Source organism: Solanum tuberosum, unplaced genomic scaffold, assembly GCF_000226075.1.
Source record: "Solanum tuberosum cultivar DM 1-3 516 R44 unplaced genomic scaffold, SolTub_3.0 scf00099, whole genome shotgun sequence".
In the NCBI taxonomy this organism is placed as follows: domain Eukaryota; kingdom Viridiplantae; phylum Streptophyta; class Magnoliopsida; order Solanales; family Solanaceae; genus Solanum; species Solanum tuberosum.
In genome coordinates, this window is record NW_006239023.1 from 1,015,455 (window position 1) to 1,027,451 (window position 11,997).

Consider the following 11,997-nt stretch of genomic DNA (forward strand, 5'->3'; position numbering starts at 1 on the left):
TTTTAGCTCCAAATCATTTAATTCCAACAACGCCCATCTTTAATTTTTTGTGCAACTTGCATTATTTATACCTACATATATAATACTATAACAACACACACACACACACATGTTCAAAATAAACTCCAGCATTGAAATTATATAAACAACAATAATTAGTTATCAACTCAACATAATGATAATGTTTATAATTATAATCATAATTGACACGACGAATAAACATGAATGCATGAATATATGTTATCTACGAATAGAAAAATAAAAAAGCAAATCGAGAAATTAATGGAGATAATATATCTCATCTTCTAGGATATTCCAACAGAAGACCTTCTTTTATTTTCTGGGAATTTAGACAAGAAAATCTCGTTACTTCGTCAAGATCAACATTCCTTGTCATCTTAATTATTGAGATATTCCAAAATATATATATATAAATATATGTTAAACTTCTATACACTGATATGATTAAAAAATATTTACACCATTATTCTCTACAAACATTGATCGGCAATCAATCTTTAATAAAAACTCAAAATAAATTTGTTTACTTTTCATTTTCCAACACATATAGATAAAGAGAGAAAATTGATCTGGTATTAATTAGGAGAGGGTGGACAAGAAGCTTCAAAAATATAGTTAGGAACTAATTAAGAGAATGGAAAACAATTAAATAGACAAAATCAAGAGAAAAAAGAAGATATTATACGTGATATTGGCACGGCTCAATTAAATAACGAAGTTCTATATATAAAGAAGTGTGCTTTCTAATTGAACCGCACCAATATCTCGTTTGAAGAATTAAAATAATCTTACCATGATATCGAAGCAAAGATTAGGCAGCAGATTTTAATAAGTTAGCTGAAGGGAAAGTGAAAAGGATGGGAGGATATATATAGATAGACAAACAGGAATCTTGAGGATACAGAATAAATATAATGGTAGGGAAGTAGTTGGCATATCTTAGTTGTAATCAAGAATATTATGCCCTCTTATATATACATATGGTCCTTCTCTCTTTATATAGGGGTAGAACGCCCAGACGACACCTCTAGAACTACAACTTGATGAGATCAATCTTTAAAGTTTTCTTAGCATGTCGAATTTATTGTATTTGTAAAAGAATTTAAGTTACGTCAATGTAATGATTTACCCCATCAAAATCAATGTAGACTTGAATACGATAACCTATCTTATTTAATTTTTAAAATTATAAATCTCATATTTTACAACCCTTCTTTAGATGACCTGATAATATAAAAGACAACATATTTAACTTAAACTCTTTGCAAAAATAAGTATTTAAATATAATATTATTGAATTTTTAGTAACTATTCAAAGTGCACATAAAAAATATTGAATTTGATGAATTCATTGCTTTAGTGTTACAACCGCTACTAATAAAGTGATATATATATATATATGTTGCTCAAACTTTTCTACCGACCTTCAAAATAGTGCATATATTTAGAAAACTCTGTTATTAATACGATAATAATTTAAAGGAGTTCGAACAATATAAATGATGGAGTGGGGGGAGGGGGGATATGTGATATGACTAAAGGAAGGTGAGAGGAACAGACATTGAATATTGCCAACAACCCAACAAGAAAAAGAAGGTTGGTATATTTACTGTAAAGCTAGGGAACGGATGAAAAAGCTCACTGAAGCAATTCTGTAACCTTTTTCCATATGCATTTATTATACTTAAATAAAATTAGAAAAATGGCATTTCAAGAATCAATACTATGAGCTATGACACCTAATATTTTTTATTTTGAATTTCAAACTTCTAGCTAGCCCACTTTTTGGGTTGTTGTTTACTTTTAAGTATTTGAATTTTTCTTACCAACGATGATGATGATGAGACCAATAACGTAACCGACTCTATATTTTGACCTAAAACAAAACAAAAGGTAAACCCTATTATAATTTCAAAATTCATTATTAGTGGCAATTTTTTCATAAATTTTATTTATTTAAAAAATAAAATAAAATCTGTTATCTTAGTATATATGTATGGCATATTATTGCACTAGTATTGTTTATAAATGAAGAATTCAAGAGGTTTTACCTTTGGAAGAATTTAATAAATGAGGGTTTTCACGTGAGAACTGTGAACAGCATTTTGCCTCTCCTTTCAGAGAAGAAAAGTATTGAATGCTTAAATGACAAATCCATGACCACTTTGTACCTCCCTTGCTCTGCATATGCATTACTGTGGATGCTGCCCTCCTTTTATTTTGTTGACAAGGAACTTGCACGCGCTACCCTTTGAATGTGCATAGGTAAATTTTAAGCTATGAATTTTACAAATTATATGTTGCACACTTGAACTTACTCCATTAAGATAAATTATGTTGCTATACTAAGCCAAAAAGCATTAGAAAATTCTGACAAGCAGTTACTCAACTCTTGGATGAAGCAAATATCACCTTTGCAAAGCAAAAGAAGACCATCTGCAAACCTAATTGTACAAGATACATTCTAACCAACATGGGTGGTGGTGGTGCATTGGTGGGATTACTTCACCCTTAACCAAAGGTCTCGGATTTGGGTTCGAGCCTTGGATATGAAGAAAATTCTGCTCGGAGCGCCGTTCATTGTGCGATCCATATTTAGTCGGGGTCAAATATAATGTGGCCTCCAGATTTAGGACGCGAAACAATAAAAAACAAGATACATTCTAACAAATCTTGAATGGAACTTGAAAGTTGAAACTAGTCTCGTTCTTCAATATCTGCAGTCATCATATATATTATTATAAGTGGGAACATCACAAATGAAAAGTTGAAATATCAAAATGCCCTTGTAGAATTAAATGACTATTACCATTTTCAAGGTACAAAAAAAAATATGATTTTCCCACTTTTAGTTATCTTTTTTTCACTAATTCTTTTCATTTTATTTAATAAGAAGTCCAAAAGTCCATGTAATGTGGGTAACATCTTATAAACAAAAGTTCAAAGATCACAATTGATCTTACAATCGTTTCTAAGCCAAAATGGTGAGTCTTATTTTGAGTTTATACTTCTTTTTCATTTCCTCTATTAATGTTTTGTTCAATCCTTCAAGCTTTGTTCTTAAAATTTCTCTATTAAGAACTTGTCGTCTTTTTTCTTTTTAACTTTCATAAGAGTTTTAGATATTTACAAATGTATATTCAATTTTGATATGAAATTGTTGGAGAATATAGGTACTACAAACAGAGGTTAGAGGCTATAAGAAGGAACTGCTTTTCCGATCGTATGAAGGGATTGTTGTACACAAGCGCAAATAAGATTAGATTTATTGTGCACATGAAATTAAATACTTTTTTTATATCAAATTGAGGATCACATGAGGTAAAATATCTTCATAGTATGTATTGAATTTTTTATGAATATTTTATTTCTCCAAATAAATTATTTTTTTGTGTACAAAAAATGTGATGAACATATCTTTTTATATCTATGTTTCTTGTTTAACAATGATGATTTAATCTTGATGTCAAGCAGAGTTGTTGTATACGGATACTGTGAAGTTCATGATTATTATGATCACATTTTTTCTTCCATTTTGAATCTCCGGGTAATTGTTTTTCTAATTTTAAGATTGACTTTCTCTTTTTTTTTCTTTTGAAAACGTTTGAGTTCTTATACCATGAAACTTATTTTTTTTTTCCATATTTGCCTTTTTCCATTTATCAGGTAGGTTTCTTGTAAATTTCTCAACTCTTTAAATATAGATAGTAAGAATACTCTTTGCAATAATAAATAAATATTATTTACAAAACAATAACATGCACTCTTTATTTATCGATATATAATTCATTCCCTTTTGGATCAAGTTACCGTGAATTTTTAATTACAATTTTAGAATTAGAACTTAATATACTTTCTAATTAGTAATTATATGAATATTTAATACTACAGAATAGTAATTATGTAGGAATAAAAGGCTAGAGAAGTTACATAATGCAGTTATAGACCATTTTTACTATCATAAATACTACTACTAGATATCCATAATTGTTATTTTAATTTTAAAATTGTCTTTCTCTTCTTTTTTTTTCATTTCTATTTCATTTTTTATTTTTTGGTGAAAACGTTTCAGTTCTATTACCATGAAACTTATTTTTTTCTCATATTTACCATTTCCCATTATATTTAATTAATAAATAGATATTAAATAATAACATATTAAATAGTTGCACCACTCATCAAAATCCGTTCCTATTCTCTTCAACCACATTAATAAACCAAGAAGACATAATTCTTCATTAAACAACAATATAATGTCATTAGGTAAAAACCTTTTCATTTTCTCTTATTTATGTGTTATATTTAAGAATCCAAAAAGACATAATTTTACATTAAATATTATATTTCAAATCAAGTCTTTTCACCTCTTCTAATACTATCTCTTATTTATATTTAAATCATATTATCACTATGTATCTAATTGTATGAGCAGTAGAAACTGAACTTAAGTAAGGTGGAGCAGTACTTTTATTGTTCTCTTTTCTTTTTTTTTTGATGAAAATACTTTTGTTTTATTAAGTCTTAATTTGATGTCTAATTATATGAATGCTGGAATCTGAACTTATGTAGAGGGAGTAATACTTTTATTTTCTGTTTATTTATCCTTTGAAAAATACTTCATTGAACTTTTATTTGATGATTTCAAATTTTCTTATATGTCATTCATTTTTTTTTAGGTTGGTTCATAAGTATGTATATACACAAATTCAAAGTTTATCTTTTCTTTTATATGCATTTATTTTTTGCACGGTTTATATTGTTTTCTTTTTTTCTACCATATTGTTAATATCTCACAATGATTGTGTTGTATTTCATAATTCAAAATTTATAGATGACAGAATTAATAATTTTGAATGAGTCAAAGAAGACGAAGGGTATGTCAATTAAACAGTTAACAATGATTATTTTTATAACAAATAAATACTATTTTTTTTGTAGGTGTACACTATGAACTTGATAATGATCTACTAACCATCCCAAGGAAGACATATGTTGATCGAATTTTTTTAAAACTATTACAAAACACTACTCTCCATCGACGACAACTTATCGATATGTATGCATCTGTAAAAAGGTGGAGGCTACTATTCGTTAAAAAGAAGACGGAAACTTTAAGGCATTAAATATTTTGCAACTATAGTGCCGACATTTAAATTATGTGTTGTGACATATTAAAAAAAGTACTCTTAACAAGTTGAATAATTGATATATTATAAGAATTGTATATTTGAAGTCATTGTAGACTACGTTTGAAATTCACTTGATAACAATATTTTTGTATGATGTGCCTTGCAATGATGATAATTTCAATTGAATATAATCGTTCATTGATTCGAGCTTATATTTTACACATCGTACACTTATATTTTAGAAGTATTTATACTAATTAACATTGTATACACGTGCAACGCACGTGTTCGAAAACTAATCTGTTAAAATACTCCAATAATAATAATAATAATAAATTTGTTGTTTATCCTATTTTTTTTTGGTTAAAATTAGGGTTGATTTGGACTTGTCAACTTGAGTAGATTGACTTGAAGTCTTAAACCATTTATTTTAAGCCCTAAATGAATATATGACCCACTAATTTGCCGTTAGATTAGGTAGGTACATATATATGAATCAAATTAAACTAGCTCCTATAAGCTAATTAATACGATTTTGAAATAACTTGATGAAAAAATCTATCCTTTTTGTGGCTATTATTATATCTATCTTCTGCTTCGTAGTTTACTTTTACTTGTCATATTTTGCTTCTAAAGTCAAACTATATGGACTTTGATATATATATATTAAAAGCATTGCAACTTATTGTAGTATTTTCCTATTATTTTCAAATATTGAATTAATTTAACTCAATGTAGCTATTAAGTCCTAAGATTAGTTAAACGGATTTACGTAAAACAAAACGTGACAGGTAAAAAAAACCAAGAAGTTATTCTAATTTATAGGGAATTTATTTGAATGTATACATATTTACATATTCTTTACTTAGACTTTGTATGTGGGAATTGTAAATCAAATAGGTTAGGTACCCCTACTATTATTATTATTATATTATTATTATTATTATTATTAGATTAGAATTAGAACATAAGGTGACCAAAACATATCCTCACTCTAAAGCCAATGAATCTCAGAACGAAGCCGTTTTAACCTTTAAAGACACTACACGACGTCGTATTATTGATCCGACAAATTCTCGCCGAACAGAGTTGGAAGCGAAACAAATACTTGTAAATGGAGTTTCCTTGTGAATCCAAACTTTCTCCAATTCCTTAGAAAAGAAGCCTCTTCAATTATTCCCTTTAAATACCCAGAATTGTACACAAACCCTCTTCAATTATACGATTTTCTTCTTTTTTTGGTACGTTTTAAAGATACCCTTTTGCGTGAATTGAACTTTTTGATGATTTCTATAGTTAATTACAATGTATGTTTGTGTGTAATTTTTTAGGTTTTTTTTAAGGGTTTGAAAGGGTTTCTTGGATTCTGATGGTGTTCATCTGTGTGAATTTTGCAGGTATAGATCAAAGTTTCAGTCTTGTCATGGCCAAAAGTTCTTTCAAGCTTGAACACCCTTTGGGTAATTGTTTTTCTTTCTAATTCAGTTTTTTTTATTGTTCTACTTATACTACAAGAAGTTTGATTGTGTGTATGGGTTCTTGTTTATGTGTCTTTCTTGAAGTTTCTTGGATGATCATAGTTCAAGTATTTGTTGTTTCGACCATGCTGAAAAAATCCTACCCTTCCCAGACCCCACTTTGTGAGATTACACCGGCTATGTTGTTGTTGTTGTTGATCATGCTGAAAAACTTGATAGGGATCATTCCTGGGATATGTTGTAGGGTTTCTGGGGATTGATATGCACTGGCTCTCTTGCATTCAAGTTGTTCGATGCTGTTAATTCTTCTGGTAATGTTTTTAGGTTTGTTAACTGATTAAATTCTTTATATGGTGAGGCAACCAATGACACATGAACTGTATACGGGGTTTATCTCCCTTCATTGACATTTATACTATCTAGTGCTTGAAGCTGTATTTTACAGTTTATTGACCTTCTCCGGGAAAATCTCATACTTGAAGCTATTATCCTGTTATATTGGTCTATGTCCTGTTTTTATTCTATCTGAGTATGATGATATCTGGTTTGAGAATTTTGGGCTGGAAAATTACCTTTTGAGTGTTCTCTGTGGCATTGAGTCTCCAAAAAATTTATTCAGCAGGCTCTCTTTGAGCAAGCTTACTTTACATTTATGCTATTCTCATGTTAGAGTTTGCATGATTGGCTTCATATCATTATAGATAAGAAAAATATGCCATTCTTTTGCTGAGATTTGACTTATTGGTCAAAAAAAGTTATGTATTCTTTTGAATTACTAACAAGTTTATGTGGTCTAAGGTTACTTTTCAGATTTTCTAGATTTCTCCCGAGTGTATCTCCATTTCTTGCAAATCTCAAACAAAAAAGCTAGTATTTGTGGTGTAAATTCTGATGATTCCAAAATTTGGTTTTGTTTATAGAGAGGAGGCAGTCAGAATCTTCTCGCATTCGAGAGAAGTATCCTGATCGAATTCCGGTATGATCTTTGTTATCCCAAGAAAGTCTTGGCATTAAGTCACACCTAGTACTCTCTGTAGCTTCTCTCTGACATTCATGTTTCCTATTTAAGGTGATTGTTGAGAAGGCAGAGAAGAGTGATGTCCCTGACATCGATAAGAAGAAGTAAGTTGCTACTTTTCTTTTTTACCTAGATGTTCACTTTTTTAGAATCAAGTGCTTTTCTGAGCTTTTATCCTAAGGTAATTAAATCCACAGAATCCAATTATATTGATTGTGTTTTGGCATGTGCTGTAGGTAAGTTGCATCATTGATTTGGATCAACTCTTTGGTTTTAGATAACTGGAATATGCATGTTTTTGCTGTCATGTTTGTTATAATTAGTTTGAGATAAGGATTTTATAATGGGAATTTGGGGGTGGTTATACTTTATGAATGCTGCGAGCTTCTCAAGATATGTTGATATTCATCTTTCTTACCACTTTATCAGATAGGGGGAAAACTGTTTTTAATACCAACAACCATTAGGAGAACTGGCCACATAGGTTGATTGGAGATGCTATGCTTTCTTGATAAATTGAAAATTCAAAATTCAACTAAGGTGTTGTCCTTACTTGAGGGTCTTGTAACTAAATGATTGAATGCATGTACTCACTTTCTTTCCATGTAGAATGGAATTGTGTGTGGAAATTGCTTATAAGTCAACTTAATTTAGTGAATTGGCGAGAATGTTAAGTGTTCGTTAGTGGTCAAGGTGTTGATAGCATCCAATACTGTTGTTGTCGTTTATGGATCTAACACATGAGGATATAAGTTTGAATTGCTGTAGCTGCTATAGTAATGCTCAGTTGTCTTAACTTGTGATGCAGATACCTTGTCCCTGCGGATTTGACTGTTGGCCAGTTTGTTTATGTGGTGCGAAAGAGGATCAAGCTCGGTGCTTCAAAGGCCATCTTTGTCTTTGTCAAGAACACTTTGCCTCCGACAGGTAAGCAGAGAGATTGTGTTATTTCATTTACTGGTTAGGATTGTTGTATAATTACATCTTCTTTCATTTCAGCTTCTCTGATGTCTGCAATTTATGAGGAAAATAAGGATGAAGATGGATTTCTCTACATGACATACAGTGGAGAAAACACATTTGGGTTTGTTGAGCTTGGAAATTAATATCTCAAATGTAAATCTGACATTTCCTTGATCTTGTCATGGACAGCTAACTGTAGTTGTTGGTTTGCATTCCACATATAAAATCAAATTTATATTCCTCTTTGGAATAACCTAATAACTTACAGATGTTCAACTCTTGATCTCTTATCTTATAGTGCCTTTCATCTAATTAAGTTTTTCTTTCTATAACTAATAATTACTTTTCCTTTTACTGCATCATTTGACTCTTCAGTAAATCTCTAGTACTTACTGTTGATTTGGAAGAAAAGCTCATAGTTTGAGTTTGGTGTTTGCCAGAAATTCTTACCTTGCCCTTGTAGCTAAGATCAAATCTTGCTAGCAATTAACTATCATTAGCTGATATTTTGTTTCTTTTAAATCATGTAAAGAACACCAAACGTTAGCACCCAAGGGTGTGGTCTAGTGTTCAATGTAGTAAGTAGAGAATCATGAGGTCTCAGATATTTGTCCTTCGCACAATTGTATATGCCCCAAGTTTTTATATTATTTGCATGTCGCTCTTGGTTTTGAGATGTATGCTCTGTCAATATAAAAATTTGTACTACTAGTGTAGTTTGACATCTAATAATATTAGAGAGAACAATTTGTAATTACCTTATTAGTAATCTGATTGCATACATATTCTTTACACCATCAGTGCATGGAACTTAAACTCACCCGGAAGCAAACTACTACCAGGAGCCAGCCACACTAACCAAATGAAATTGGTTAAACCTCAACAAGTCGAGCTATAACGAAGCATAACAATCCATAAATAGACATGTTTGATCTGAAATCCTCTTACAGAAGGCAAGATAATCCTTGATCCTCCTTATTTCATGAAATGGAGGAATTTTTCTTCTGTGATTTGCTCCTAACCCATTTGATCAACATGGAAGGACCATTTTTCACCTTGTGTGCACCAGCCACTGCCACTGCTTTGACTTTGCCAATTCCTGATGATGATGAAGTAGTGGCTTTCTTGTTGTTTTCACCGTCTTTGTTGCTCTTATAATAGCTGTCATCTTCATCCATGGCACCTATCCCTCCTGCACCCCATTGATCTGCCCAACTTGGTCCATCACTAGCCATAAATCCTGTCAACAACACAATATAAGATGATTTAGTAAAGAATAAAGAGAAAACAGAGAAGGGCTATGGATTTTACTTTAATTAGAGCTTGTAATTGGTAGAACTATTAAGAGGAGAGCTAAGGATAAGTCTCTTAAACCTGTGTGTTCCTTTTATAGAAGACTTACTAGCTAACTCTCAAGGTTACTTTCTCTTGAAGCAAACATTATTTATTTCTTCTTTGGAGAAAAGGTTCCCTATTATCACCTACCTAGCTATCTTGTGAATGGTTGTGTATAAAAGTAGAAATTAGTGGAAGCATTTAGTTAGCCAAAAGTAAGAGTGATGGTTTGGCTTTTCCTCATATGACAAGCACTTGCTACAAAATTGTTGTCCTCTCCCCCAACCCCACTACCACTCATCTAAGTTTTGGATTGAAGTGATATATATTGTGTTAAAACAGAAGTCATATTAGCAGAATTAAATATGTGAACTAGATAGTGTGTAAAATTCTCCCACTGAATAACCTCTTTTTGCTTTCTTACTAGTGAAGCTTTAAAACAACTCAACTTTCTTATAAGAAGAAGCATAAGAGTAGCTAAGATTTCTTGAATTTATTCTGGATTAAGTAACAGGATAGAATCATAAGACTGTTATAATGGAAATTCTCAAAACTTATTTTTCACTTGTTCTGGTTTTGCAAGATGTACAATAAAGCTAAACATATCATTGATTAATGATTTGAGAGGCAGAGAAAAAGAGACCTATAGTAAAACGTTTCGTTGACATAAAATTGATGTCAAAACGATTGAATACATATAGTACTATAACCAGTTTACACCTGTTTTTGACCTCTTAAATCATTAGTGGTAGTTGCTAATTATTGAAAAAGTCAAAATATCTTTGCTTTGTCGGAAAAAAAGAAGAGGATGTCTTTGCTTTGAGCAACAACTACTATATGTTAAACCCCACAATAACATGGCCTTGTATCACATTGCAAAACTCCAAACCCAACAATATTTGCAGGCCTTCTACTCCCACGCCATAGTACGTTCTCTTCTATATGATGATAAGAAATGCAGCTTTTTTAACCTAATGATGAACTTATCTCCCGAGTCAAAGCACCTTCGATTCAATAACTCTGTATAGATGTGATATATTCAACGGTTCAATTTTGAGAAACTCACCACTATGAGAATTGATAATCCAAGAACAAGACTATAGGAGATTCAAAGTTAGATTCTCCTTAATATCTACAAACTATATTAGAAATTAGCAAGTAACTGAAAAAAAAAAAAAACAGAGTAGTTGATCGAATCACATTGAATGTTAAAAGAATTACACTAGTATTAAGACAGTCACTTAGTTTTCCTAGTAGACTTGGATTTCTTCATTTTCCTATTTTTCACATCAAAACTACTCCAACTATAACCACCAGGTATTGCAAATGGATCTGCCTGTTGTGCTCCATTGCAGCTCTGCTGTGACAGCTTGCTACTCGAACACGACCGGCTATTGCTCCTCGACAGCCACGAGGAAGACGATGATGAAGGAAGGGAATAATAATTGTTTCCTGAACTTTCATCCTCAGCATCATCACCATGAAGGAGGTGCCTTGGACTTGAAAATGGAGTGTAGAACTGTTCAATTGGTTGTAACTCAACAAACTTTGTGAATGTGATTACTACCCTCACTGTAGGGACCACTGGTATTGCCAACTGTCAATCAATAACATAAATTGTAATTAAATTGGGTCCCAGGAAGGTTCTTTTGCGTTGAACACTAAAAAAAGTGTCACAGGAGCTGAAGCAAAACAGACGCTTGAGCATGAAAAGAAGAAATAAAGAGCGAAAAAACACAAACACAATATCAAAGCTTTCATCAGAAGAAATGAGAATCTCGTGGGACCTCAGAAATTCAAAAGTGAAATATCAATTTTACCCCTTACCTTGACTGGAAATGTCCCCGGAGGGAACTTGGTGGTTAACAGCTCTCTCATTCGTCTAACGGCTTTCACTTTGCTCGCTAATATGTCAAGTAACGGCAGCAACTCTTCCGTCTTCAACGGGAATTGCTCTGTTAACCAAACTGACGGTTTTAGGCTCTTCACATATTCCTTCTCCTTCGTATTTGGCGGCGGTGCAACCGGTATCGCCGCCGCTCTCCGCCGTGGT

General features: G+C 31.6%; 2 protein-coding genes, 1 long non-coding RNA gene and 1 other non-coding gene across 5 annotated transcripts in view; 1 reads left to right on the forward strand and 3 right to left on the reverse strand.

Annotated features, from left to right (window-relative positions):
• Positions 1–705: 705 nt before the first annotated feature.
• On the reverse strand, positions 706–787 carry MIR171D (microRNA MIR171d). Its single transcript, NR_127263.1, has one exon. It is a non-coding gene; the product is annotated as a microRNA MIR171d (primary transcript).
• A 5,346-nt stretch (positions 788–6,133) lies between these two features.
• LOC102597736 (autophagy-related protein 8C-like) lies at positions 6,134–8,945 on the forward strand. 2 transcript variants are annotated; one of them, XM_006348061.2, is made up of 6 exons: positions 6,134–6,457; positions 6,548–6,610; positions 7,549–7,604; positions 7,698–7,750; positions 8,455–8,573; positions 8,646–8,945. In XM_006348061.2, the coding sequence occupies exons 2-6, from the start codon at positions 6,574–6,576 to the stop codon at positions 8,750–8,752; spliced, it is 372 nt and encodes a 123-aa protein (XP_006348123.1). In that variant the 5' UTR covers positions 6,134–6,457; positions 6,548–6,573; the 3' UTR covers positions 8,753–8,945. The 2 variants fall into 2 exon arrangements, with proteins under 2 accessions (XP_006348123.1, XP_006348122.1); XM_006348060.2 differs by having other exon boundaries at positions 6,135–6,391.
• A 396-nt stretch (positions 8,946–9,341) lies between these two features.
• Positions 9,342–10,012, reverse strand: LOC107060787 (uncharacterized). Its single transcript, XR_001473528.1, has 2 exons — positions 9,921–10,012; positions 9,342–9,849 (listed from the first exon to the last, which is right to left on the reverse strand). It is a non-coding gene; the product is annotated as an uncharacterized lncRNA (long non-coding RNA).
• Positions 10,013–10,999: 987 nt separating this feature from the next.
• The window catches only part of LOC102598497 (ankyrin repeat domain-containing protein 13C), a 2,445-nt gene continuing 1,447 nt past the window's right edge, over positions 11,000–11,997 (reverse strand). The window contains exons 2-3 of the mRNA XM_015309082.1: positions 11,772–11,997; positions 11,000–11,541 (exon numbers count right to left, since the gene is read on the reverse strand). Of these exons, the coding sequence (XP_015164568.1) occupies positions 11,182–11,541; positions 11,772–11,997 (586 nt within the window). The 3' untranslated portion in view covers positions 11,000–11,181. The remainder of the gene's footprint in view (positions 11,542–11,771) is intronic.